Here is a 27,714-nt window from a genome sequence, read left to right as displayed (position 1 = left end):
GTAACAAGAGAGAGTAGAGTATCAGGGCAGTAACAAGAGAGAGTAGAGTATCAGGGCAGTAACAAGAGAGAGTAGAGTATCAGGGCAGTAACAAGAGAGAGTAGAGTATCAGGGCAGTAACAAGAGAGAGTAGAGTATCAGGGCAGTAACAAGAGAGTAGAGTATCAGGGCAGTAACAAGAGAGAGTAGAGTATCAGGGAAGTAACAAGAGAGAGTAGAGTATCAGGGCAGCAACAAGAGAGAGTAGAGTATCAGGGCAGCAACAAGAGAGAGTAGAGTATCAGGGCAGCAACAAGAGAGAGTAGAGTATCAGGGCAGTAACAAGAGAGAGTTGAGTATCAGGGCAGTAACAAGAGAGAGTAGAGTATCAGGGCAGTAACAAGAGAGAGTAGAGTATCAGGGCAGTAACAAGAGAGAGTAGAGTATCAGGGCAGTAACAAGAGAGAATAGAGTATCAGGGCAGCAACAAGAGAGAGTAGAGTATCAGGGCAGTAACAAGACAGAGTAGAGTATCAGGGCAGTAACAAGAGAGAGTAGAGTATCAGGGCAGTAACAAGAGAGAGTAGAGTATCAGGGCAGTAACAAGAGAGAGTAGAGTATCAGGGCAGTAACAAGAGAGAGTAGAGTATCAGGGCAGTAACAAGAGAGAGTAGAGTATCAGGGCAGTAACAAGAGAGAGTAGAGTATCAGGGCAGTAAAAAGAGAGAGTAGAGTATCAGGGCAGTAACAAGAGAGAGTAGAGTATCAGGGCAGTAACAAGAGAGAGTAGAGTATCAGGGCAGTAACAAGAGAGAGTAGAGTATCAGGGCAGTAACAAGAGAGAGTAGAGTATCAGGGCAGTAACAAGAGAGAGTAGAGTATCAGGGCAGCAACAAGAGAGAGTAGAGTATCAGGGCAGTAACAAGAGAGAGTAGAGTATCAGGGCAGCAACAAGAGAGAGTAGAGTATCAGGGCAGTAACAAGAGAGAGTAGAGTATCAGGGCAGCAACAAGAGAGAGTAGAGTATCAGGGCAGTAACAAGAGAGAGTAGAGTATCAGGGCAGCAACAAGAGAGAGTAGAGTATCAGGGCAGCAACAAGAGAGAGCAGAGTATCAGGGCAGTAACAAGAGAGAGTAGAGTATCAGGGCAGTAAAAAGAGAGAGTAGAGTATCAGGGCAGTAAAAAGAGAGAGTAGAGTATCAGGGCAGTAACAAGAGAGAGTAGAGTATCAGGGCAGTAACAAGAGAGAGTAGAGTATCAGGGCAGTAACAAGAGAGAGTAGAGTATCAGGGCAGCAACAAGAGAGAGTAGAGTATCAGGGCAGTAACAAGAGAGAGTAGAGTATCAGGGCAGCAACAAGAGAGAGTAGAGTATCAGGGCAGTAACAAGAGAGAGTAGAGTATCAGGGCAGCAACAAGAGAGAGTAGAGTATCAGGGCAGTAACAAGAGAGAGTAGAGTATCAGGGCAGCAACAAGAGAGAGTAGAGTATCAGGGCAGTCAACAAGAGAGAGTAGAGTATCAGGGGCAGTAACAAGAGAGAGTAGAGTATCAGGGCAGTAACAAGAGAGAGTAGAGTATCAGGGCAGTAACAAGAGAGAGTAGAGTATCAGGGCAGTAACAAGAGAGAGTAGAGTATCAGGGCAGTAACAAGAGAGAGTAGAGTATCAGGGCAGTAACAAGAGAGAGTAGAGTATCAGGGCAGTAACAAGAGAGAGTAGAGTATCAGGGCAGTAACAAGAGAGAGTAGAGTATCAGGGCAGTAACAAGAGAGAGTAGAGTATCAGGGCAGCAACAAGAGAGAGTAGAGTATCAGGGCAGTAAACAAGAGAGAGTAGAGTATCAGGGCAGTAACAAGAGAGAGTAGAGTATCAGGGCAGTAACAAGAGAGAGTAGAGTATCAGGGCAGTAACAAGAGAGAGTAGAGTATCAGGGCAGTAACAAGAGAGAGTAGAGTATCAGGGCAGTAACAAGAGAGAGTAGAGTATCAGGGCAGTAACAAGAGAGAGTAGAGTATCAGGGCAGTAACAAGAGAGAGTAGAGTATCAGGGCAGTAACAAGAGAGAGTAGAGTATCAGGGCAGTAACAAGAGAGAGTAGAGTATCAGGGCAGTAACAAGAGAGAGTAGAGTATCAGGGCAGTAACAAGAGAGAGTAGAGTATCAGGGCAGTAACAAGAGAGAGTAGAGTATCAGGGCAGCAACAAGAGAGAGTAGAGTATCAGGGCAGCAACAAGAGAGAGCAGAGTATCAGGGCAGTAACAAGAGAGAGTAGAGTATCAGGGCAGTAACAAGAGAGAGTAGAGTATCAGGGCAGTAACAAGAGAGAGTAGAGTATCAGGGCAGTAACAAGAGAGAGTAGAGTATCAGGGCAGTAACAAGAGAGAGTAGAGTATCAGGGCAGTAACAAGAGAGAGTAGAGTATCAGGGCAGTAACAAGAGAGAGTAGAGTATCAGGGCAGTAACAAGAGAGAGTAGAGTATCAGGGCAGTAACAAGAGAGAGTAGAGTATCAGGGCAGAGTAACAAGAGAGAGTAGAGTATCAGGGCAGCAACAAGAGAGAGTAGAGTATCAGGGCAGTAACAAGAGAGAGTAGTATCAGGGCAGCAACAAGAGAGAGTAGAGTATCAGGGCAGTAACAAGAGAGAGTAGAGTATCAGGGCAGCAACAAGAGAGAGTAGAGTATCAGGGCAGTAACAAGAGAGAGTAGAGTATCAGGGCAGTAACAAGAGAGAGTAGAGTATCAGGGCAGCAACAAGAGAGAGTAGAGTATCAGGGCAGTAACAAGAGAGAGTAGAGTATCAGGGCAGTAACAAGAGAGAGTAGAGTATCAGGGCAGTAACAAGAGAGAGTAGAGTATCAGGGCAGTAACAAGAGAGAGTAGAGTATCAGGGCAGTAACATGAGAGAGTAGAGTATCAGGGCAGTAACAAGAGAGAGTAGAGTATCAGGGCAGTAACAAGAGAGAGTAGAGTATCAGGGCAGCAACAAGAGAGAGTAGAGTATCAGGGTAGTCAGAAAGAAACCCAGCAGCTCATCTATTGTACAATAACAAGAACGTCGTCAAATTTGCAACAATTTGCAATCTATGTGAAACAAGTGCAAACCAGCATCCAAGTCTCCCCTTGCAACATATGAAGACAATCCCACCAAAAAAAAACCCTTGTGTATAAAAAAACGAGAAAAAACATTGTGTATAAAAAAAACACCTGACTAAAAACACACGAAATGAAAGGATGAAAGACAAACCCGACCAGAGACCCCTGGAAGGAGGAGCGGGGCGGAGGAATTTAGTTAATGTGTTACCCCAAGGGGAGGTTGGGGTGGTGGTGGTGGTGGTGCATTATACGAGATGACCTTCTGCAGTGTGAGGGTGTCAGCCTCCTGTCTCATAATGAGGCACCTGACAGGTGAGCAATGTGCCACCTGACACTTTGATAATGGCGGAGGATGGAAGACGAGTGAGCTCTCGTTTAGTGGGGGGGGGGTCAGGTGAGCACCTGATTAATAATGTAGTCAGGTGTATACTAGGTTAATCTTGTGGTCAGGTGTACACCAGGTTAATCTTGTGGTCAGGTGTACACCAGGTTAATCTTGTGGACAGGTAAACACCAGGTTAATCTTGTGGCCAGGTGTACACCAGGTTAATCTTGTGATCAGGTGTACACCAGGTTAATCTTGTGGACAGGTAAACACCAGGTTAATCTTGTGGCCAGGTGTACACCAGGTTAATCTTGTGGCCAGGTGAACACCAGATTAATCTTGTGGCCAGGTAATGACCTGATTAATCTTGAAATTACTCTTAATTAAGAAATACACAAATCTTAACAACCCCCCCCCCCCACTACCTCTCCTTTCTCCTACTCTCATGTCAAGTCTCCTCGCAACCTTCAAGTTATAACAGCGCTTCCTACTTCTCAAAACAAGCCAAGTCCCCCACTAGTGACGTGGGCGTCCCCATCACACTACCAGCAGAAAACTCTCTTTATATTACTTATAATATATGACACATTATTTTTAAATATTTGCCAATATATTGTGGTACAGAAAACTAGAATATATCCTGACTAAGAGACCCATAACTTGCAAAAGCATTTGCTTCGATAGTATATTATAAAACAAAATGGAAACAAAATTGTATTTTCAAAAATCTGCTTTCTGGAACCTTTTCAATGTTTCTCTTTCTTCTACCCTACTCATCCTTCACAAAAAGCTTCCGTTTTGACACACAAAACTACCTTTTATATTTGTGAAGGAGTGGAGGGTAGAGGGAGGGAGGGAGAGTGGGGAGTGGCAAGTGTTGGACTCCAGCTCCTGTTGTTCCGTCCTTGACAGGTCCGTCCTTCGTGTAAATGAAGACTTCCTTCTCTCCCTGCCTACTCCTTTCCTCACAATCCATGTGGTTATTTATGTAATACTCCCTTGCCTCATAGCCTATGTAGGTATTCCGGTAATAATCCTCGCCTAATTGTTGTTAAGACATAGCCCAAGCACTACACAAACACTCCCATCCGGCTATCAACAGCGAGATCACACTTATAGGTACACCTACCATCCTCAAGAACTAGATTAAATCTACACCTCACACTTTATACTGCCCCAGGCGTGAGCGACTGTGTAACACCTCACCCTACGTAGCGTGTATAGTGTAAAACACGCTACTTTGGCTTTCCCTCTGCCTTCGTATAGGCTAAAGAGAGCCGTAGCGAAACGAATTCATCAAACGAGACGTGTCAGACCCAATACAAATTGTAAAATCATTATTGAAGAGTTAATTTTTCAACGTCTTTCTCAAGTGAAGATCTACATAATATACCTTACCTTGAGGTTACCTTGAGGTGATCTCGGGGCTTAGCGTCCAAGGGCCCGGTCCCCGACCAGGCCTCCTCGTTGCTGGACTGGTCAACCAGGCTGTTGGACGTAGCTGCTCGCAACCTGACGTATGAGTCACAGCCTAGGTATCTTTTGATTAGGTATCTTTTGGAGGTGCTTATCAAGTTCTCTCTTGAACACTGTGAGGGGTCGGTCAGTTCCCCCTATGTGTAGTGGAAGCGTGTTGAACAGTCTCGGACCTCTGATGTTGATAGTTCTCTCTCAGAATACCTATTGCCCCTCTGCTCTTAAACGAGGGTATTCTGGACGTCCTGCCACGCCTCCTGGTCTCATGTGGTGTTGTCTGTGTGCAGGTTTGGGACCAGCCCCTCTACTATTTTCCACGGGTAAATTATTGTATATCTCTCCCACCTGCGCTCAAGACATGTATACATCCACCGTATATATAGATATACGCCGTATAGGCTTATACTGCATACATAAATGTGGATCCCAACGTCCCCCTCTGTATACATTTCAATAACAGGTACAGTTTTAGAAATAGAAGAGAATCTCCAGCTGGAAACGCGTTGGCATATGTCTCAATTTCCATAAAAGGGATTTTGCAGGGACCAAAGGTGTGTGTGTGTGTGTGTGTGTGTGTGTGTGTGTGTGTGTGTGTGTGTGTGTGTGTGTGTGTGTGTGTGTATGTATGTATGTATGTATGTATGTATGTATATATATATATATATATAGAGAGAGAGAGAGAGAGAGAGAGAGAGAGAGAGAGAGAGAGAGAGAGAGAGAGAGAGAGAGAGAGAGAGAGAGAGAGAGAGAGAGAGAGAGAGAGAGAGAGAATATAGCAACCTATCCTCTGCAAATGATAGTACTTATTGGAACTATGTAGTTGAACGTACAAAAATGGACTGTTGGACCCCAAAATATTAAAGTTTTGCATTGTTGGAACACACCCAACTTACAGGCTTAAAAAATCGAACATTAATTGAAGATGCTAACCTGTGCATGGTCTAAATATGCAACATTAGGCCTAATATATGCTATTTTAGGCCTAATTTTGAAAATATAAGTGCTATTCGGCCGAATGTACTCAGAACAGGTACTTAGTACTGTACTTTTAGTACAGACCGAATGTACTGTATTTTTAGCACAGGCTCCTGATACCTCTCACACTTGTTGCTCCCTTGCCATGTGGGCTGCAATTCCTCTATATGCTCTACTGAATATGACCGAAATCAATTATTTTAGATCGAATCTTCTCTTTATATATATATATATATATATATATATATATATATATATATATATATATATATATATATATATATATACATATATATATATATATATATACATATATATATATATATATATATATATATATATATATATATATATATATATATATATATATATATATATATCTGTTATTTGTTGTTATTCTATATCTCATTTTGTTCACCTGGGAAGGTAATTAAAAAATAAACTTTCCAAAGTTTGCTTTCAGATTTTAGGGAACCTGATGCATAACGCTAAAAGTCACATTTCCCTGATATACTCTTCAGCATCTTCAGAGGCAGAGGAAACGTCAAATTATGAGGTGTTGCAATCCATATGACATGAGGGGAGGAGAGATATTACCTACTAGAGAAAATTATTATCAGGAACTGGAAGCCTATCTTATCTTTAAAACCTGCGGGTTAATTCACATATATTACGTCCGTCTTCTAACGTATATCATTTATGCGGTAAACTGTATTCAGCTACTGTTATAATTCAGCACAAAGGTGGGCATCACGTGGCGTTTATTACAACAACAATGACGTCACCGGGTATAGGTTTTCATGACTTACTATTTACAATGCTTATAAAACAAAAGAGCATCTACTCAAAACATTATGCACCTAACCTATGTAGTACTTAATCCTACAAAATACCTTAATACTTTTCCGGGCTCACGATAAACCGAACTACATGGACATTTCGTTTTGAGTAGCTAAATCTACTGAAACGACAACAACCTTAATCCTAACACCAGCCTAATCCTAACACATAATTTAATGTTACTCAGGAAAATTATCACAATATAAAACAAAAATCAGAGTAAAACTGTGACAATATCATCTAGCACATCATGTTTACATTCGCCTGCAGCAGTCACCCCCAGATGGCGAGCGATTCAAATCCGACGTACCGTGTTTTGTTTTTTAATAAGTAATTGTCTGAATTAGTAGTCCAAAAATGATCGACACGTTGAGAACTTCTCAGTTCTATAGACAAATATGAAGAAAATTACTGAAAATATCATCTGATTTTTCTGAATGTTTTAGAAAGTTTGTGGTACAAACATGAAAATCTTTCAGGACAAGGACGAAAGCCTCATAATTACCTCTCGCTATTCCAGAGAGCCACCTTCGCTTTCCCGCCACTTTGTTCGTTAGAGAACAATGGAAATATTATTCATAGCAAGATATCAAGGTATCGTTCGAGTGTATTCATGTAATGAGTTCCCAGCAAACTGGACAGGATTTTGAGGCAAAATGGTTGTCTTTCAAAACGAATTTACCGATGATTGAATCACAGATTAACAATGTCATTCAATCAGCTGCTAGTGAACGGAAGTGTAAATGAAAGAGTGAGAGGGAAAATAATGGTTATTTCATCCTCAGTAAAAAAAAATTATATATATATATATATATATATATATATATATGTGTGTGTGTGTGTGTGTGTGAGAGAGAGAGACCTCGTAAATGGACGCGCTATTACTGTTTGAATCTTGACTAAGGACTCATTAAGAACTTGCACAACCACTTACGAAACCTGTATATCTTTCCTAAATCATGGCCACTTTGTTTACATACATTTAACAGTTAACGAGTCTGGAAACTTCACAACTCAAGGTTATTGTTGTTATAAACAACCTCGTAGTGCTTCGATGCTCATAAACTGTTCAATAAGTGTAAACAAAGCCGCCATGATTTAGGAAAGGTGTACAGATTTCGTAAGTGGATCAGTAAATACTCGATCAATCTTAGCCCTGACCATTTTTTCCATCATATATACAAATTTACACTATTATTTTTCATACACGCAGAGCGTTAAGAGCCTTTGACCTTCATATGAAAGGTTACATCTAACCAGGTAATTTACGCGAGCATTCAGAACGCGTCAACGGCTGACAGCGACCTCGTGATACGCTTGTAATCACGGCATCTTACGCACAACCACTATGTAGTCTACAGAACTCGCTGTACGCAAGCCTGAGTTGCGTAGTCTCTAGGACCAGCTGGGATACGAGGACAGAGTGAAGGAACGCTGTCCAACAACTTCGACCATCGGGAATCGAACACCGACCCTGCAAGAAGCGAAGCCGTCGCTATACCGACCAGTGCAAATAGAATAAATCCATATCCTGGTATACAAGCCACTCGAAATGTTCGCTAGTCGTCGCCTCTAAGGTAAGGAATTAGCTAATAAAACAAATTAATTGCCCTTGAGCTTTATTTCCATTTTGCAGTGTTAATTTTTTTATTTTATTTATTTTTTATTTTATTTTTGGTTGCCACCATATAGACCTTCATATGCATTTAAAAAATCACTTAAACTATGTAAAAATGTTTTGGCCAAAAAATATACAAATACTGCATGGAAAAAAGTATGTTGCATATGTTGCAGAGTCCCAAACTTTATCTAGCTAGCTAGTCTCCTATTCGTTCGTCTTGGTTGTTGGGCTTAAGGCCTATTACTTGCACTAGGGTCATTAAGTCTTCGCAATAGCTTACTAATCAACCAGAAAGTATAATTTAGTCCTGATGACTAAAGGACTAAAAATGTACTCTGCGTATATAATACCGAGAAGCGGGAGGGGGGGGGGGGAGACACCTCGCAGTCTGTATATTCCTAAAAAAAAAATGGCATTTCCAGAAATATATATTAATATTTTGTATATACTTTTTGTTTTAATGTATAGTTAAGCCTAGGAAAGGTAAGGTTGCGCTATTTATGTATTTCAGGTAGCCATTTTGAGTAATGACTAACTCATCATCAGGCTATGCTCGTCTAAATACACAAAAAAATGTATATAATGATATTGTGAACATATGTTGTATTTTTTACGTAGTGGCAAATGATGAGAAGGAGATATAAATAGTACTTTGACCTCAGGAAATAACTAAAGACCCGGTTAAGATAAGACAAATGTATCAATAATTAAATCAGACATTGACAAAGTGCACCGTGCAACAGCTCTCCTCTGCCAGCTGCCAGTGCAACAGTGCAACAAGCTCCCCTTGACGCTGCAGACATTTACAAGACATTTAATGAAACATTCGCAAGATGCTTTCAACAAATTCGCAACGCACAAATAAAAATATATTGAGCTGCTAAAAAAATTCGGCATCAACCACCCAACATCTGTCAATTTACCTGTCAGGAAAATACTCAATAAAGATATCTTTAAGAAGGCAGTTCATCAATATCTATAAAAGTAGATTTACGTGTGCTTGTTTGTCTGTCCATGGTTTGAGGCCAGACACTTTGCAGGGTGACGAAATGTGTGGTAGGGGACTGTCACAGTAAAAGTTGGAGGATCGGCCCCATTGCCTCCCTTTTAGAAGGGTCAACTCCCATTGTGACTCCCATGACTCTCACGTAGTATGAAATAATGTTTTTTTTTTTGCAATTCAATGGTGCAACTTTTATGGGCAGACCTGGGCACGACCTGGTACCCGCTCGAGTTACATGTAAATATTATACTGCCCTAAGACTTATATTTAGATTACTTAAAACTTAAAATGAAGAAATTATACACTTGTGGTATCTAAGATGGTTCGGATAACGATATAATTCTCTTTGGTTTTTAACAAATTGTTTGATTTTGTTAACTATGAAAATTAAGTTAACTTTTGTTAACTTTGATTTTATTAACTAACAGACATTACTAACTCGTTAGCAAAGTCAGCTCACAAGTCATTGGACCCAAGTTCGACTCCTTGGCAAGGGGGAGACATCCTGCACCAGTTTCATAACAATGTTAAAAAGAGCTTATACAGTAGTTATGTTGCCATTCTCTGCCACTCTTGCTACGTCACAACTTGATAAGGGTTCAGGACGGACCGTAACAGCGTGACGACTTGATAAGGGTTCAGGACGGACCGTAACGCCGTCATTTTCATATATGTGTGGGACGAGATATTTACGAGTTATGTAAAATAGAAGTGATGAGTGGTTTTACTGCAAGAGGCAAGATATTTAATTAAGGTAACACGAGCGGTAATTAGAGCCACTTCACAGGGAACAAGAGCGGAAGAAAACTGATAAGTGAAGGGAGAAGATAGATAGGAATGAGAATAAGTATTGAGATGGGGAAGTGGCAAGAGAATCTCCACTACGATCACCACCACAATCACAACTAAATACACCTGAGTAATACTTGAAACACTAAACTAAAACAGGAAACAGAAGGCTGGGTTGACTGTATTTTTCTAGGTTGTCAAAAAGCATGTGCAACTGTTCCTCATGAAAGGTTGATGTACAAGATGGAAAAGTAAATAATTATCAAAAGAAGGCACTAAGCCGGACAAGATGGAGAAGCAAGCTGGGATAAGTTTGAACTGAAAAGCAAAGAGTTACAATCAGAGAGGATATTTCATCTGGCAGAATGTAACAAGTGGTGTCCCACAAGGCTCCGTCCTGGGATCACTGCTGTTCCTAATGTATGTGAATGACCTACCTAAGGGAGTGAGTTCATATATGTCAATGTTTGCAGATGACGAAAAGCTGGTGAGGAATGTAAACAAAAGAGGACTGCAGGAAGGTACAGATGGATCTTGACAAATTTCAGGAGTGGTCAAAAAATAATGGATGGAATTATATAGGGCTTAAACCCCAAAACTCACCCATAGGGTTATAAACCCAAAAACTCACCCATAGGGTTATAAACCCAAAACTCACCCATAGGGATATAAACCAAAAACCTCATAGGGTTATAAACCCAAAAACTCACCCATAGGGAATTAACCCAAAAAACTCACCATAGGGTTATAAACCAAAAAACTCACCCATAGGGAAATAACCCAAAAACTCACCCATAGGGTTATAAACCCAAAAACTCACCCATAGGGTTATAAACTCATAGAAGCACCTACCCGCCGAAACCGTAAATACCAAAACATCGTTTAGTCAAAATCCAGGTGAATGAAACCATTAGAACACATGGGGGGGGGGGGCAAAACAAAGCAACCTTTGACAAACAGGCCACCGGCGTCCTCGTCCTAGTCAAGGGCACTTGTGAGGTGGTGGCTCTCTGGTAAATACAAATTAATTCTGGGGAGGGAGGTAAAAAGAGGCAGGATAACAAAATTCACCCATATGTACTGCAAGGCTACAAAATCCGAAGGTTCCTCGCCCAATGTCACTGAGTACAGGTACAGTTCATGAATTATATGTCTAATGACACACACTTTAGGAGTGGGGGGAGGGGGGTAGGGTCGTCCGCCCTGGTGAGACAAAGTTAGTATAAGATAAGAGTAGATTAGCTTAAATGATAATCGAGCAATTAAGTGTTTACATTTAATAATTTAAAGATTAACTTGTAAAAAAATATATATATTTCTGGAGTCATTTTACTTTACTGAACTTGGCAAGACCGAATGATTTCTGGGCTGGGAATTTGGGTTGCCGAATAGTCTGGTTGTTGGAAAGAGTCGGGTTGCCGGATAACTGGGTTGCCGGATAACTGGGTTGCCGGATAATTGGGTTGCCGGATAGCCTAGTGTTTATCCAAAAGGCCATAAAACCTATGGCCTCTGAGTAATTTACAAAATAGCAAAAGTTAAATACTTTCGTTGAAACTGAAAAGGCACAATGCACCTTTATGTAAACACTGACTCTACCACTAAGAATATAAAGCATGTAATATACAATTAATACCGTGGCAGTTACTCCACGCTTGGGATCTACACAAAACTACACTAAATAAAGTACAGATGGTTATATAAGCCCAAAATCACGCACACGAGCGGCAAGATGCAAACATTGCCAGGCGCCAGCTGGAACAATCCACATGTAAAAACACTCAATTCTAAATAACTCTGCTCTACTCTAGAAAATGCACCACGCAACTTTACGCAGAATACGTATATGTATCGAAAGGTACACACCTAATTCTCTAGTGAACGAAGAGGCTTTACAAAAGTCCAGAAACGTGAAGAGGCGGTTCACGATCCGGCGACGTCCACAGCTCGTCTCTCCCACAATGGCCGACTCCACTGACGCCAACGCTTCCTTCCCGCCAACTCGTTCCAATGTTTCAGAGGTTCAAATTATTTGTATAATACAACCTTATTGAAAGTCATAGGAGTTTGGTCTAGATTTCTACATTTAACACTTATATTTTATTAATGTTTTCAATCACAAAATGTACTAGGGAATGGTTATATTATGAATTGAACAGTTGTTTACATTCATTTAGAGGGAGGTAACAGGTCGCGCAAGTTGGATATGCTTTCCAGGCATGTGCTGGCTACCTGCTACCTTGGAGGTGTTTTCAAATACACTCAGAACAGTTTATACACTAAAACTAAACAAGGCATTTGAAAAGGCCCCTGCCCATATTTCAAGAATTATATAATAAATTGGGAATGGTGCAATGACATACAACTACATGTTTTCCGAAACAAAAACCAGGAGCTACGAGGAGGGTTAAGTGTAGTTATAGGATGAGAGCTACGGCTGTAGTGTCCCATCTTCCCAGTACTATTTGTCATATAACGCTTTGAAACTACTGACTGTTTTGGCCTCCATCACCTTCTCGCCTAAATTGTTCCAACCGTCTTCCACTCTGCAAAAGTGAACTTTCTAGTATTTTTCGGCAGCTTTGTTTCCTTAGTTTGAACCTATGTTCTTTTGTTCTTGAAGTTGCTATTTTTTTGTAATTCTTCTTTGTCAATTTTGCCGATTCCTGTTACTATTTTGTATGTAGTGATCATATCACCTCTTTTTCTTGTCTTCTAGCTTTGGTATATTTAACACCTTTTAATTTGGTATATTTAACACCTTTTAAAGTCACCATTCTACAACACCCTTGGGATTGAAATCCTTCTGGCGCTTGTGTTCATAGTATTTTCCACTTTGCTGATAAGTCAGGTGACGAGACCTAATGACAGCAGGTGTTCTGACCTGACAGTTCGTTAACACTTGACCAGGTCTGCAATCTCATGACTTACCTGTTCTCCCTTTGGGGTAGAAGGGTAGGGTAAGGTAAGGAGGACACCGTCACTCACCTAACCCTTAAACATTCAAGCGGATCTTGACTACCTCAACAATCGTTTATCAATATTTACAAGACTCGGGGAGGATGAGTTGATATTTAATTCAACCAAATCATTGAAACAAAATAATAAACAAACTGATGGGTTTATAATTAACACTAATTACACAAAGAAATCACAATAACGTGATCTATGAGAAAAACCTTGGAGTCGGACATTAGCATCGAACCAGAGTCTGTGGTATCCCCGGACGGTGGTTCGATCCCACCATACAGCTCCAATCGTTTTCTAGCCCAAGTACATTTTAGTTCATTAACGTATATTTATTAGTCAGATACTGACATCTTACACTATAAAGCCTAGCAAATAAGTAAGTAATTATTAACAGAAGGAGTAAAGCCTAGCAAGGAAATGAATACAATATGCCAATGGTATATGAAATAGGGAACCGGTTTACCTACATCAGTTATAAATGTATAACTTTCACTTTCTCACCAGTGAAAGCGGTTACCCAGAAACAGACAGGATGTATGCTCCTGTTTCCTGTCAATTCATGTCCTCTCTGAGCCTAGGGTAATGCCCAGGGCATGACAAACCATGCCCCTACCTCCCGGATTTTAGGCTTGACTCTCAGCCTCCAAGACTACACAACATTCACGGAGTGAAGATGCCTCTGGAGATGAGGAAAATGTACTAGGCTTCTCCCCCTCACCCGTCATATGCTCTAACGGTCGCTTGGTCTGTGTTATCACTTTCTGAGGGACTACCCGCCAAACACACCGAAACTACGACGTTGGTACAACGTTCGAACAAGTTTTAACACGTCCTAACCAGTTATAACAACCAATATAGCAAGTTGTAACAACGTTCTAATACGTCATAAACACGTTAAGCCAAGATGTACCAACTTTATTACAAGTTGTAACAAGCGGAAAATAGAGACAGTTTCGGTTTGTGTTTCCAGGGTAGAGGGGGAAACCCTCATTCAGACTTCTCTCCTCGCGTCTGCTCGTATGCCTTAACAGTTTCATTGATCTGGCTTTCCCTGAACATTCTCAATGACGACTGGTCGTCAAAACCAGAATGAACACATTTGAGAACACCTGTTCCCCTCCAAAAGAACAGCTTGGGCTTTTACACTCCTACACCTTGGTGATGGTGTCAGGAGCTGTGTGGTGCTGCTGCTCCATCTGGGAGAAGGTGTCAGGAGCTGTGTGGTGCTGTTGTTACAGCTTGGTGACGGTGTCAGAAGTTGTGTAGTGTTGCTGCTCCAGCTTGGTGATGGTGTCAGGAGCTGTGTGGTGCTGCTGCTCCATCTGGGAGAAGGTGTCAGGAGCTGTGTGGTGCTGTTGTTACAGCTTGGTGACGGTGTCAGAAGCTGTGTGGTGTTGCTGCTCCAGCTTGGTGATGGTGTCAGGAGCTGTGTGGTGCTGCTGCTCCAGCTTGGTGATGGTGTCAGGAGCTGTGTGGTGCTGCAGCTCCATCTGGGAGAAGGTGTCAGGAGCTGTGTGGTGCTGCTGCTCCAGCTTGGTGATGGTGTCAGGAGCTGTGTGGTGCTGTTGTTCCATCTGGGAGAAGGTGTCAGAAGCTGTGTGCTGTTGCTGCTCCAGCTTGGTGATGGTGTCAGGAGCTGTGTGGTGCTGTTGTTCCAGCTGGGTGACGGTGTCAGAAGCTGTGTGCTGTTGCTGCTCCAGCTTGGTGATGGTGTCAGGAGCTGTGTGGTGCTGCAGCTCCATCTGGGAGAAGGTGTCAGGAGCTGTGTGGTGCTGCTGCTCCAGCTTGGTGATGGTGTCAGGAGCTGTGTGGTGCTGTTGTTCCATCTGGGAGAAGGTGTCAGAAGCTGTGTGCTGTTGCTGCTCCAGCTTGGTGATGGTGTCAGGAGCTGTGTGGTGCTGTTGTTACAGCTGGGTGACGGTGTCAGAAGCTGTGTGGTGTTGCTGCTCCAGCTTGGTGATGGTGTCAGGAGCTGTGTGGAGCTGCTGCTCCATCTGGGAGAAGGTGTCAGGAGCTGTGTGGTGCTGCTGCTCCAGCTTGGTGATGGTGTCAGGAGCTGTGTGGTGCTGTTGTTCCATCTGGGTGACGGTGTCATACAGGGTGGTGTTCAGTGTCTCCGGGAGGGTGAAGGTGATCAGACCTGCCACCACTGCCGCCGTCCCCAGCACCACTGAGGGCAGCCAGGTGTGCAGTAACACCTGACAACATTTACAACAATTAGTGGTGTCAGTTCTACAGGCAAAGTAGCTAGTTACCATAAAAATACAGTAAGCCTACAATTACAACTTAATCAAGACAATATTTAGAAAATAATAAAACGTCTTGTTGGTGTCCTTAAGACCTTTTACCTCTGGAGGGTTACTAAGATCTATCAACCTCTGGAGGGTTACTATAAGATCTATCAACCTCTGGAGGGTTACTATAAAATCTATCAACCTCTGGAGGGTTACTAAGATCTATCAACCTCTGGAGGGTTACTATAAGATCTATCAACCTCTGGAGGGTTACTAAGATCTATCAACCTCTGGAGGGTTACTATAAGATCTATCAGCCTCTGGAGGGTTACTATAAGATCTATCAACCTCTGGAGGGTTACTATAAGATCTATCAACCTCTGGAGGGTTACTATAAGATCTATCAACCTCTGGAGGGTTACTATAAGTTCTATCAACCTCTGGAGGGTTACTATAAGATCTATCAACCTCTGGAGGGTTACTATAAGATCTATCAGCCTCTGGAGGGTTACTATAAGATCTATCAACCTCTGGAGGGTTACTATAAGATCTATCAGCCTCTGGAGGGTTACTATAAGATCTATCAACCTCTGGAGGGTTACTATAAGATCTATCAACCTCTGGAGGGTTACTAAGATCTATCAACCTCTGAAGGGTTTCTATAAGATCTATCAACCTCTGGAGGGTTACTATAAGTTCTATCAACCTCTGGAGGGTTACTAAGATCTATCAACCTCTGGAGGGTTACTATAAGTTCTATCAACCTCTGGAGGGTTACTAAGATCTATCAACCTCTGGAGGGTTACTATAAGATCTATCAACCTCTGGAGGGTTACTGTAAGTTCTATCAACCTCTGGAGGGTTACTAAGATCTATCAACCTCTGGAGGGTTACTATAAGATCTATCAACCTCTGGAGGGTTACTATAAGTTCTATCAACCTCTGGAGGGTTACTAAGATCTATCAACCTCTGGAGGGTTACTATAAGATCTATCAACCTCTGGAGGGTTACTGTAAGTTCTATCAACCTCTGGAGGGTTACTAAGATCTATCAACCTCTGGAGGGTTACTATAAGATCTACCAACCTCTGGAGGGTTACTATAAGTTCTATCAACCTCTGGAGGGTTACTATAAGTTCTATCAACCTCTGGAGGGTTACTAAGATCTATCAACCTCTGGAGGGTTACTATAAGATCTATCAACCTCTGGAGGGTTACTATAAGTTCTATCAACCTCTGGAGGGTTACTATAAGGTCTATCAACCTCTGGAGGGTTACTATAAGTTCTATCAACCTCTGGATTATTACTAAGATCTATCAACCTCTGGAGGGTTACTAAGATCTATCAACCTCTGGAGGGTTACTATAAGATCTATCAACCTCTGGAGGGTTACTAAGATCTATCAACCTCTGGAGGATTACTAAGATCTATCAACCTCTGGAGGATGACTAGTGCATCACATTATTAGCGAATTGATCGATTCCATAAAAAATCGAGTTATTAGATGAGAGAAGAGAGGGAGAGAGGCAGAGGAGAGAGTATAATGCACCTACCAGGTAATCGGTGACGATAGGGGCGACCAGGACACCAAGCCTAGACAGCATGAAGCAGGTGCCAGCACCTCGATTTCGCACCTCCGTGGGGAACAGTTCGGTGGAGAAGAGGATGATGATGTTGAAAGCTATGTTGATGGCGAACTTGCCGGCCATGGCTAATGTGATGATCAGCCATTCCATCTCTGTAAAAAAATCAGTGGAATGTGCAAAAAGGGTTAATGAGGATTTATAAATGCAGTAAAATAGATATATATGTGAAACAAAGGATTCAGGAGCAGACGACTTCTGACTGCTGTTAGCAGGTTGAGAGTTTTTCCCTTCCCATAGCTCAGAGTAAGCCTTACCCTTACTAGTTATAGAAATGTTGGAAGTGTTGGTGCACCAACCTGTTGGTATGACCGCTAGACACAGCAGGGAAGCACCGGTGAGCAGGACAAAGACAATCACCAGGATTTTCCTGCTTACGCGGGTCACCAGTGGCACTGAGACGGCACCAAGCACCTCTACAGCGCCAGTCAGGGCCATGTACAGGAATGGGTCGGAGGTGTAGTTCCCCCCACTTAGGCTAAGACCAAAATACACCATGGATATTGCGAAATAGATTAGGCCGCTGCAAAAGGTGATGGTGCGAAGCCTAGGAGTTCTGGTCAGGACGAGAGATTCACCAAAGTTAACAAATTTCCTTATATATATATATGTCGTACCTAGTAGCCAGAACGCACTTCTCAGCCTACTATGCAAGGCCCGATTTGCCTAATAAGCCAAGTTTTCCTGAATTAATATATTTTCTCTAATTTTTTTCTTTTGAAATGATAAAGCTACCAATTTCATTATGTATGAGGTCAATTTTTTTTTATTGGAGTTAAAATTAACTTAGATATATGACCGAACCTAACCAACCCTACCTAACCTAACCTAACCTATCTTTATAGGTTAGGTTCGGTTAGGTAGCCGAAAAAGTTAGGTTAGGTTAGGTTAGGTAGGTTAGGTAGTCGAAAAACAATTAATTCATGAAAACTTGGCTTATTAGGCAAATCGGGCCTTGCATAGTAGGCTGAGAAGTGCGTTCTGGCTACTAGGTACGACATATATATATATATATATATATATATATATATATATATATATATATATATATATATATATATATATATATATATATATATATATATATATATATATATTCAACGCAATCGTGTGGAACCCAAATAATGTAATGTATTTTTTCTTACTTTTTTGTTTCTTTGCTCACCTGACAAGGATAGCAGCTGCTCGTAGGTTGGCCCAGAGAGAGCTGAAGAGACTGTCCCCATCACCAACTGGTTTCTCTTCTTCTGTCTGCAAATATTGGCCCAAACTAAGTACCAAACATTACACCTCTACCTCTCTTTTAGAGTGAGGAAATTGCCTCCTTTTTTGCTTAGAGAGAAAACGGGTGACATTTTTAATATTTGAAGTTTTACTCTATTTTCACTCGAGATTCAAAGACAAATATTATCAATAAACAAAAATGATATATAATTGTAATTGATTGATTGGTTTGGTTGAATGAGCTATCGATTGGTTGATTGAATGAGCTATCGATTGGTTGATTGAATGAGCTATCGATTGGTTGATTGAATGAGCTATCGATTGGTTGATTGAATGAGCTATCGATTGGTTGATTGACTGAAACATTCGTCATTGTTATCTTTGCTCACCTGATGCCTCCTATGTTAGGGCTCACCTGCTGGGTCCTGTGTAATCATGACTCACCTGCTGGGTCCTGTGTAATCATGACTCACCTGCTGGGTAAGAAGTTGCAGAAGGTGCTGGTCAGGGGGAAGGGAGACCTTGTTCCAGCGGGCCCCCTTCTTCACCACCTTCAGGGCCTCGTGAGGGCGCCCCTGGACCATTAACCACCTCGGGGACTCATCAATCACCCTGTTACAACGAGGTTGATTGACGCATACTGTGGTGTACCTTAGTTGTTCTCTCGAGGGAGAGAGAGAGAGAGAGAGACTTTGGCACACAGTTGGCTACATGCTCATCCCGTTCCTTATATGATTGTTACCTAATGTTTTTTAATGAATAAAGGTTATTCCTTCTGATGCATATAACAGGTTTATGATATAAATGAGCCTCTAGGAGTAAGCTTCAACTTAGCTTCCATAGATTCCTTGTTCCCTATGTGTTAGTTTCAAAGTATATTCTCATGAAATAAATGAGTTTCTAGGTGTAGGCTTCAGATGAGCTGAGGTAGGATAACAGTTTTTGCTTGCAGTTTCACAAGGTATGTCATTAGACATCCTTTATGAATCCTAGTTTTAGTTAAAAAAAAAAGAGAGAGAGATACTAACATGTCTTCTGTTCCCAAACCAAACCAAATGAATATTCTCGGTCATTGTTCATCACAGCCTCTCCAGCTGAGACATCTAAACATCACCAGACTTGATCAATTCCCAACAACATTCCTACAGGATCTAAGTAACAACATTATGCATTTGCAACTTTCGGTTTCCCTACTTGGTGTTCCTGCTACTGCATCAATATTGCTAAAATAGTGTTTAGTAGTGACAGGGTTAGTTACACATGGCATTAGATAACAGCTATACCATGCATTATATCTATGATGATAAATAGGAGAAAAATCATGTGTAGACTCATAGGGATATAGTTATGTGTAGCATTGAACAACAACAATAATATGTGGAATATAATGTGTGAATGCTTACAGCAGCACTGGTAAGAAGAGCAGACCGGTGAGGGATACAGTGAGCTGCAGCATCCTCCAGTCCCTGATAAGGTAGGCGTAGCCTCCCCACGCCACGACGCCTAGTGACCACGGGATATAGAACACCATTCCGGCCAGAGAGCGGAGCTTGGGGCCCATCACCTCCATCACTGACACACACAAACACATCCCGGGATCAGCCCACGAATATTAGTGACGGTTGTGACTTTATGATCTATTTTGTCTATTTATGGTTTGGATTTATAGGTAACAATAATGGATCGTCTGTGTTTCAAGCAAAGGTAAAACATTTATAAATTACATAATTACGAATAAATAAGAGCTGCCACACATGTCTAACAACCACAGTGACCCAGACCTTAGCAGACAGTGGTTGTAGACATCGTCGTTTACAACCACAACCTGGTAAACAGCGGCTGCAAAGAGTCATACCTACATCAATGCAGCCCTTTACAGCCTCGCCAACACACACACACTCCCTATCTATCTATACATAAACTTATTCTACAACCACAGGTCATCAGATTAGAGCAAACAGTAGCCTCAACTTACACAAAGTATAGGAGGACTGGGTGAAAGAGATATGCAGGGACCCCAACAGGAAACGTGATGCCAGGAGAACATAGATGTTGGTAAGCCAGCAAGACCCTATGGCTAGTACAGTGAAGGTCACACTGCAGGTGACAATCACTGTCTTCCTTCCATATCTGCAGAAAAACAATATTATTTTATTCTTTGATTATCAGACATAACACCCATCCACCTGGATTATATTCCACTTGGATTTGTCACGGCTTCGCTTCTTGCAGGGCTTCTTGCAGGGCTTCTTGCAGGGCTTCTTGCAAGGCTTCTTGCAAGGCTTCTTGCAAGGCTTCTTGCAAGGCTTCTTGCAAGGCTTCTCTCCATGATGGTTCAAGTGATTGGTCACGTTCCTTCACTTCAGCTTCAGCTCCTTCTGCACGTAGCGTCCAATCGCTCGGGCGAAGTGAGCCTGTATACTGACAGGCTCACTTCTTGCAGGAACGGTGTTCGATCCCAGACAGCCCAAGTAGTTGGGGACCATACCTTCACTCCTTCAAATCTCAGCTCCTTGTCCTTACATACCGTCTAAGTGCTATATAGTCATATTGACTTTGTGCTTTTTAGTGCTTCTTCTTTTCTTAAATATACATTGCCTAATAATACTCTCCATCATCAGCACTAAAACACATTGCAGCCAGCTGGTAAAAGAAAATTACATATTATGATTAACAATGATACAAAATGACTCAATATTGGTACCTTCCTGAAGAATGACAGGAGGTAATTATATCAGTGGACGCCTGTCTGGCAATCACGATACTTTGCCAGACTTTAAGGAAAATATAACAGTGTGAGCCTTTCTAAAACAAAAAGAATACTCTGTCAAGATATAAGGAGAAGATAACAGTGGGGTCGTGTCCAGGATATAAGGAGAAGATAACAGTGGGGTCGTGTCCAGGATATAAGGAGAAGATAACAGTGGGGTCGTGTCCAGGATATAAGGAGAAGATAACAGTGGGGTCGTGTCCAGGATATAAGGAGAAGATAACAGTGGGGTCGTGTCCAGGATATAAGGAGAAGATAACAGTGGGGTCGTGTCCAGCATATAAGGAGAAGATAACAGTGGGGTCGTGTCCAGGATATAAGGAGAAGATAACAGTGGGGTCGTGTCCAGCATATAAGGAGAAGATAACAGTGGGGTCGTGTCCAGGATATAAGGAGAAGATAACAGTGGGGTCGTGTCCAGGATATAAGGAGAAGATAACAGTGGGGTCGTGTCCAGGATATAAGGAGAAGATAACAGTGGGGTCGTGTCCAGGAAATAAGGAGAAGATAACAGTGGGGTCGTGTCCAGGATATAAGGAGAAGATAACAGTGGGGTCGTGTCCAGGATATAAGGAGAAGATAACAGTGGGGTCGTGTCCAGCATATAAGGAGAAGATAACAGTGGGGTCGTGTCCAGGATATAAGGAGAAGATAACAGTGGGGTCGTGTCCAGGATATAAGGAGAAGATAACAGTGGGGTCGTGTCCAGGAAGTCAGAATATTTGTGTTCACGCCTGTGAACTTAATAAGTCAATTTTTTGTTTGTAATTTTTTTAAATGTTCAAACTGCGATAAATGTTATGTTATTTATTTTATTTCCTGAACAACTGACAAAGAAAATATTTAATTAAAGAAACTAAATGCATAAAAGTACACAACCTGAGCCTCAGCCCTGATAGATTACCTGAGCATCAACCCTGATAGATAACTTGGGCTGCCCAGTTTCTTATGTGTCTCAGTAGACACAACTGTTTCAGATTTGACACGACAAATTATGAGAATCGACCATTTATATGGCCAGTCAGAATTCATCAAGCATTCACGTGTCCAATCACGTGTACAATTCATCAAACATTCAGCTGTGTCTAATCACATGTCCAATGTACGTCTTTCCCTGACCATGGCAGCGTAATCTGTGTTTATTGGACAGTTTATGAACATAGAAGTACTGCAAGGTTGGCCTTCCCCCGAAGTTATTATGTTATAGATAACTTTGTTCTTCTAGACAACTTTGTAGTGCTTCAGAGCTTATTATTTTATAAAATAAATACAAACTGAACTGCTAAGATTATGAAAGATATTGTGAGTGGTCTTATAAATACTTCATGAAAATGATCACTCGTTGTGAAGATGATAATGAGTGATTATTTGGTGAAACATACTTGTCAGAGAGGAGGCCAGAGACCACAGAGCCCAACATGTTCCCTGCCATGTAGAGTGTCTGGTACGCCACCTGCAGGTACTGCAACCCACACACCAGCCCAAACTGTGGGTGAAGGGAATTAAGTGATAAAATATAGACCTATGGACTGCCTCTGTCATCAGAAGATTAACCTCTGAACTGCACAGGTATTTAAAAGCACTACATCAAGGAGTGCATGTTTAAAAATAGTTAATAGAATATATGGGAAATTATAGATATCGATCAGAACACAGAAGTAAATAGCAAATAGTGATTGGAGCACAGAACGGAAAACTCGTTTCGAGCAATTTATGGATTAATTACTTTAAATGCAAATATGATAAGAACTTCATCTAACCTCGGAAGTGATAGTGGAGGAAAAAGTGGAGTTATCAAAGTCCCAGTGAGTGCACGGCTCCTCCACGGGGTCCCCGGAGGACCCGTACTCCACCAGGTACGTGCACGGGTTCCTGGCCACAAGGAACGCCCAATATTTCACTCAACATTATACTTCTGTGCCTCACCTCAAACATTTTTGTGTACTGTATTTAACCAACATATATTCTCAATTTTGTTGTCATTAAATATTGTTTGAAAGTGATTTTCTAGGAGAACCATATTATTTTGTACATGTAAACACACTATGTATTTGGTTGATGGTGGGCCAAGAAGATGAGTTCTATCAGCCAGCATATATGGTATTTATGACAAGTCTATGGCTAAAATGAAATGCACTATTACGTTACAGACCTATAGGAAGAGATCTCAAACAACACATTATGAATTTAATGTTGTTATACTCACTCGGTGTTGGAGATTGAATTGTTGGTGAGAGAAGAGAGAGTTGTGGTGTTGGCTGCAAGGAGGTGGTGGTGAGGAGGGCGACACGTGAAGGGAACTCTAGGAGCTAGGAAAGCCCCACCCAACGCGTGATATACTATCATTAAGCTTGCTGTTGAGAGATTTATAGTAACTATCAAATGAAGATGTCAAGCTGGGAAGACTGTAACCACAATGATATATTATAACCTCATAATAATATATTAATGTTAAACAAAATGGTGTTGTTGCACTGCGTGTTTGCTGGGATTATTGCAGCAAGATGCAGTAACCCATTGTCAGGGTCACGAAGCCTTTTTGGTTCATCGAGGTTCACCAGGGCAAAGGACTATCCAGGATGCAACCCACAACTGTTTTCTATCTCCCAAGTACCTAATTACTGCTAGGTAAGGTTAGGTTAAGCAAGGTTTGGTAAAGTTAAGTTAGATTAGGTTAGGTAAGGGTTGGTTAGGTTAGGCTAGGTGAGGTGCATAACTAGTGGCTTTATTCAATAAACAATCAATTTAGTCAGTATATAACCACTGGCCAGTGTTTTGGCTATAATTGCATTTATTATTATTAATATTATGTAAGCTGAAATCTTTTTGTGATTGAACAAAGAAGTGCTTACTGTAGGGGAGAGTGATCAAGTAGAAAATGTTCCAGCGTCCTGTGCCCAGTTTGGTGATGATGGTGTCGAAATTCTTCTCCATGTTGGTTAGGCCGGATATACTCTATCACCGCTAAATCAAAGTACAATCAATGTTATCAACCTCAATTCGGTTAGTATAAACGTCCTTTGGCCAGATTTTGCCCAGGTGGAAGAGTAGCCCCTACGCAGCCAGGGCCTGAGAACATAAGACTGTCATTCCGTTAAGCTATTCTATACTGCTGAGCCCTATTTACTGCTAGGTGAACAGAGACATCAGGTGTAAGATCCCCGCCCCCCAAGGCCAGTGACTGACTTTCTCAAGGATTCAACACACAAAAGTTGCCTATAGTTACCAAGTACCTATGTTATTACTAGGTGAACAGGGGTATTGGCTGTAAGAAAATGTGCCCGACTGTTTCTGTTCTACCTGAGGATCAAACCCCCAGGTCTACTGTTCAACACATAGACAAAATAACACGTCACCTGCATCATGTGTAGCGACTGACCAGGATGTGTCAGAGTTGGGATGTGTAGAGATACTAACAGTCTCCAGGCTGTATACAACACACTCTAGGTGTAGCGACTGACCAGGATGTGTCAGAGTTGGGAGGTGTAGAGATACTAACAGTCTCCAGGCTGTATACAACACACTCTAGGTGTAGCGACTGACCAGGATGTGTCAGAGTTGGGAGGTGTAGAGATACTAACAGTCTCCAGGCTGTATACAACACACTCTAGGCCTTAAACGTCAACATTTACAAGAACAAACACAGTGAAAACAAGACAGAGATAATAGTGAAAGTGCAGTAGAAGTAATCCTTCAGTCCTTATTTTCTTCTGAGTATCCTTTGAAACAGCACTGTGAAGCTGGTTAGGAGTGAAGAGTAAGTAATTATCAGCAGAAGGCACCAAGCTGGGAAGGGTATGTAGCACCACACTGGAAGGTGCTTCAGGACTGCCTCGTCTACACCACTAAGGTGTAGTTTACTGCTCTAAGGACGTAATTACCTGCCAGGTATGCCACCCCTATACTCCCAGGTAACAATGGCACCCTTTTTGGTTGTTATAATTTGTTATTATCTGTTCGATCATTTAATTCATCGCAGGTTTTACACTTTAATAACAAGATCAAAATTCCAGTCATGTAGTGAACATCACAAATGGACAGTTCAGTCCCCGTGTTTACCTCTCTCTCTCTCTCTCTCTCTCTCTCTCTCTCTCTCTCTCTCTCTCTCTCTCTCTCTCTCTCTCTCTCTCTCTCTCTCTCTCTCTCTCTCTCTCTCTCTCTCTCTCTCTCTCTCTCTCTCTCTCTCTCTCTCTCTCTCTCTCTCTCTCTCTCTTTCTCTCTCTCTCTCTCTCTCTCTCTCTCTCTCTCTCTCTCTCTCTCTCTCTCTCTCTCTCTCTCTCTCTCTCTCTCTCTCTCTCTCTCTCTCTCTCTCTCTCTCTCTCTCTTTCTCTCTCTCTCTCTCTCTCTCTCTCTCTCTCTCTCTCTCTCTCTCTCTCTCTCTCTCTCTCTCTCTCTCTCTCTCTCTCTCTCTCTCTCTCTCTCTCTCTCTCTCTCTCTCTCTCTCTAATTGTGTGTGTGTGAGAGAGAGAGGGGGGGATATAGTGAAGATGGGTGTTAATAGGTACCTCCAGTTTAGAGAATATTTCACAGTAGATCACTGTCACATTGCTCCGTGTTGACTTATGAACGATGAATTAACAATCAAATAAACTCATTGGTCAAGTACATATGTGCCTATTCTGTACCCTCATATGGACGAGGTCCGTGTTGCCATATAGACTCGCGGAACACAATAGGTTCCCCTTGCTCACGACCTCTGCACCCGATTCTCAACTTATTTTGTATTGCCCATTCTTTCCTCTCTCTCCCCCCCCCCCAACACTTACATGCGTTAAGTTTAACTTCTGTTTGACGTTATTACTTATTCGTCTTAAACGTAGATAGTTTCTGTTATGTTTTTGGACACACTTGACACTTAGTGGCTCTGTGAGAGAGTAAACAAGGCTGCCGTTGGCACCTTACCGCCAAGTGTCTCTGTCTCTCACATTCCCAGTCAAAACCTGACTCCACATTCTTGCTTTCGTGAAATTATATTGTACTTTTATGCTCGTTATCACTCTATGTAGGATTTGTATACATTGTTGTCTTGTTACAGACGCGCCTGGGGTCGTCTAGCCCCTTCACGATCGACGACAACACTCCCTAGGCACGCACCCTGGAGTGTATACACAGCGGCAGACTGCTTACAGTGTTGTGTGGAGAGGAGTCATGTGTACAGTGTAGTGGCCCCGACGGCTGTGTTTGGTGGGGGTCCACATCTCCCGCCAACTGTTGTGACGACCGCTCCAAGAGCCAAACACTGCACTGGCACAACCGTCCCCTTCCTGTTTGTGTGCGTGTGTGTGTGTCTGTAACGAATTTAACTTATAGGAAAGATGGTGTGATTGAATTATACGCAATCTCAGCGACCCATAACTCTTAAATATTGACGAATGAGTCTTTTGGAGGTTGGGTAGTGCATGGACGAGCCAGAGGAGCGAGGCTAACCAGCTTACTCCACTTGCTATGCAGAAGCAACTCCCCACACAGAAGCGCCAGTTAATTTACAAACAATGCTGCAACACTTCCACGCTGGCTGACCAACTTTCTTCAGAAATGTTGTCCTTGGATAAAACCCTAATTAATTAATGCTGATGAAGGAACTAGAAACGTTTTAAATGTCTGTTCACACTGTGAAAGATTTTATAACTATTGCCCGGAAAGACAATTTTTATAGTGCAGAACATATATTTGTCGAGATGAAGGTTGCACAAATTTTGCTTTTAAAATAATAATGCATTTTAAAATCGGCCTGTGTAGGCCTGATACGGTATATGATGCACTGGTTCGTGCATTCCGCTCTCAGTCGTGTGGTCCCGGGTTCGATCTCCGGGCAGGTCATTTGGGTTACACTTCCCGACATCTGGTACAGTTCTTTACCAAGCAATAAGTAGGTACCCGGGAGGTATGCAACTGTTGTGGATTGCATCCTGTCTCCGACACAGTAGCCTTCCTCTGTATAGATGATTCTTGTCTTTCACAAATGTTCACTTTACAAGCCTAGGCCACGATCATCAACCATTTACTCAACCACTTACGAAACCTGTTCATCTTTCCTCAATCATGGCGGCTTGGTTTACGTTTAATATACAGTTTATGAGCACGGAAGCACTACGAGGTTGTATATAACAATAATAACCTTGGGTTGTGAAGTTCCCAAGGCTCGTAAACTGTTTAATATATGTAAACACAGCCGCCATGACTGAGGGAAGATTTACAGACTTAGAAAGTATCTGAGTAAATGCTTGGGGAATGCTGGCCCCCTGCTATGAACCCTTTACACAGTAATGACCTTAACTGCATCACAGTTTCCCAGTAAACCGTAATTTTGTGAACCTAGTTTACCTGATCGAATGAAAATATAATTGTCTGATCAAGTTTGACATAGCAAAAGTCCGCGTAACTTGTTTAGAGGAATAATGGGAAGGACCTTTGATAAGTTGCTGGCTTCCTGTCACCGTCGGGGCCACTAGAGATGGTGGCCCTCAGGGCTTCCTGTCACCGTCGGGGCCACTAGAGATGGTGGCCCTCAGGGCTTCCTGTCACCGTCGGGGCCACTAGAGATGGTGGCCCTCAGGGCTTCCTGTCACCGTCGGGGCCACTAGAGATGGTGGCCCTCAGGGCTTCCCGTCACCGTCGGGGCCACAAGAGGTGGTGGCCCTCAGGGCTTCCTGTCACCGTCGGGGCCACTAGAGATGGTGGCCCTCAGGGCTTCCTGTCACCGTCGGGGCCACTAGAGATGGTGGCCCTCAGGGCTTCCTGTCACCGTCGGGGCCACTAGAGGTGGTGGC

The 27,714-nt window shown here is 42.2% G+C and overlaps 2 protein-coding genes across 6 annotated transcripts in view; both read right to left on the bottom strand.

Moving 5' to 3' along the window:
- LOC123769825 (glycine receptor subunit alpha-2) overlaps positions 1-13,067 on the bottom strand; it is a 103,156-nt gene extending 90,089 nt beyond the window's left edge. Inside the window, exon 1 of the mRNA XM_069301316.1 lies at positions 11,969-13,067. The gene's annotated coding sequence lies outside the window, so the exon portion shown is untranslated. The remainder of the gene's footprint in view (positions 1-11,968) is intronic.
- A 140-nt stretch (positions 13,068-13,207) lies between these two features.
- Positions 13,208-25,853, bottom strand: LOC123770132 (organic cation transporter protein). 5 transcript variants are annotated; one of them, XM_069301310.1, is made up of 12 exons: positions 25,711-25,853; positions 23,797-24,013; positions 23,151-23,298; positions 22,705-22,816; positions 22,327-22,430; positions 20,150-20,304; positions 19,578-19,746; positions 18,648-18,837; positions 18,116-18,201; positions 17,250-17,506; positions 16,861-17,045; positions 13,208-15,270 (listed from the first exon to the last, which is right to left on the bottom strand). In XM_069301310.1, exons 2-12 carry the CDS (start codon positions 23,876-23,878, stop codon positions 14,977-14,979), a joined length of 1,782 nt encoding a protein of 593 aa, XP_069157411.1. In that variant the 5' UTR covers positions 23,879-24,013; positions 25,711-25,853; the 3' UTR covers positions 13,208-14,976. The 5 variants fall into 5 exon arrangements, with proteins under 5 accessions (XP_069157411.1, XP_069157409.1, XP_069157410.1 ...); XM_069301308.1 differs by lacking the exon at positions 25,711-25,853 and adding an exon at positions 24,301-24,764; XM_069301309.1 differs by lacking the exon at positions 25,711-25,853 and adding an exon at positions 24,324-24,764.
- Between the last annotated feature and the right edge of the window lie 1,861 nt (positions 25,854-27,714).

Source organism: Procambarus clarkii, chromosome 45, assembly GCF_040958095.1.
Source record: "Procambarus clarkii isolate CNS0578487 chromosome 45, FALCON_Pclarkii_2.0, whole genome shotgun sequence".
Classification (NCBI taxonomy): domain Eukaryota; kingdom Metazoa; phylum Arthropoda; class Malacostraca; order Decapoda; family Cambaridae; genus Procambarus; species Procambarus clarkii.
This window is presented reverse-complemented; position numbering and strand designations above follow the sequence as displayed.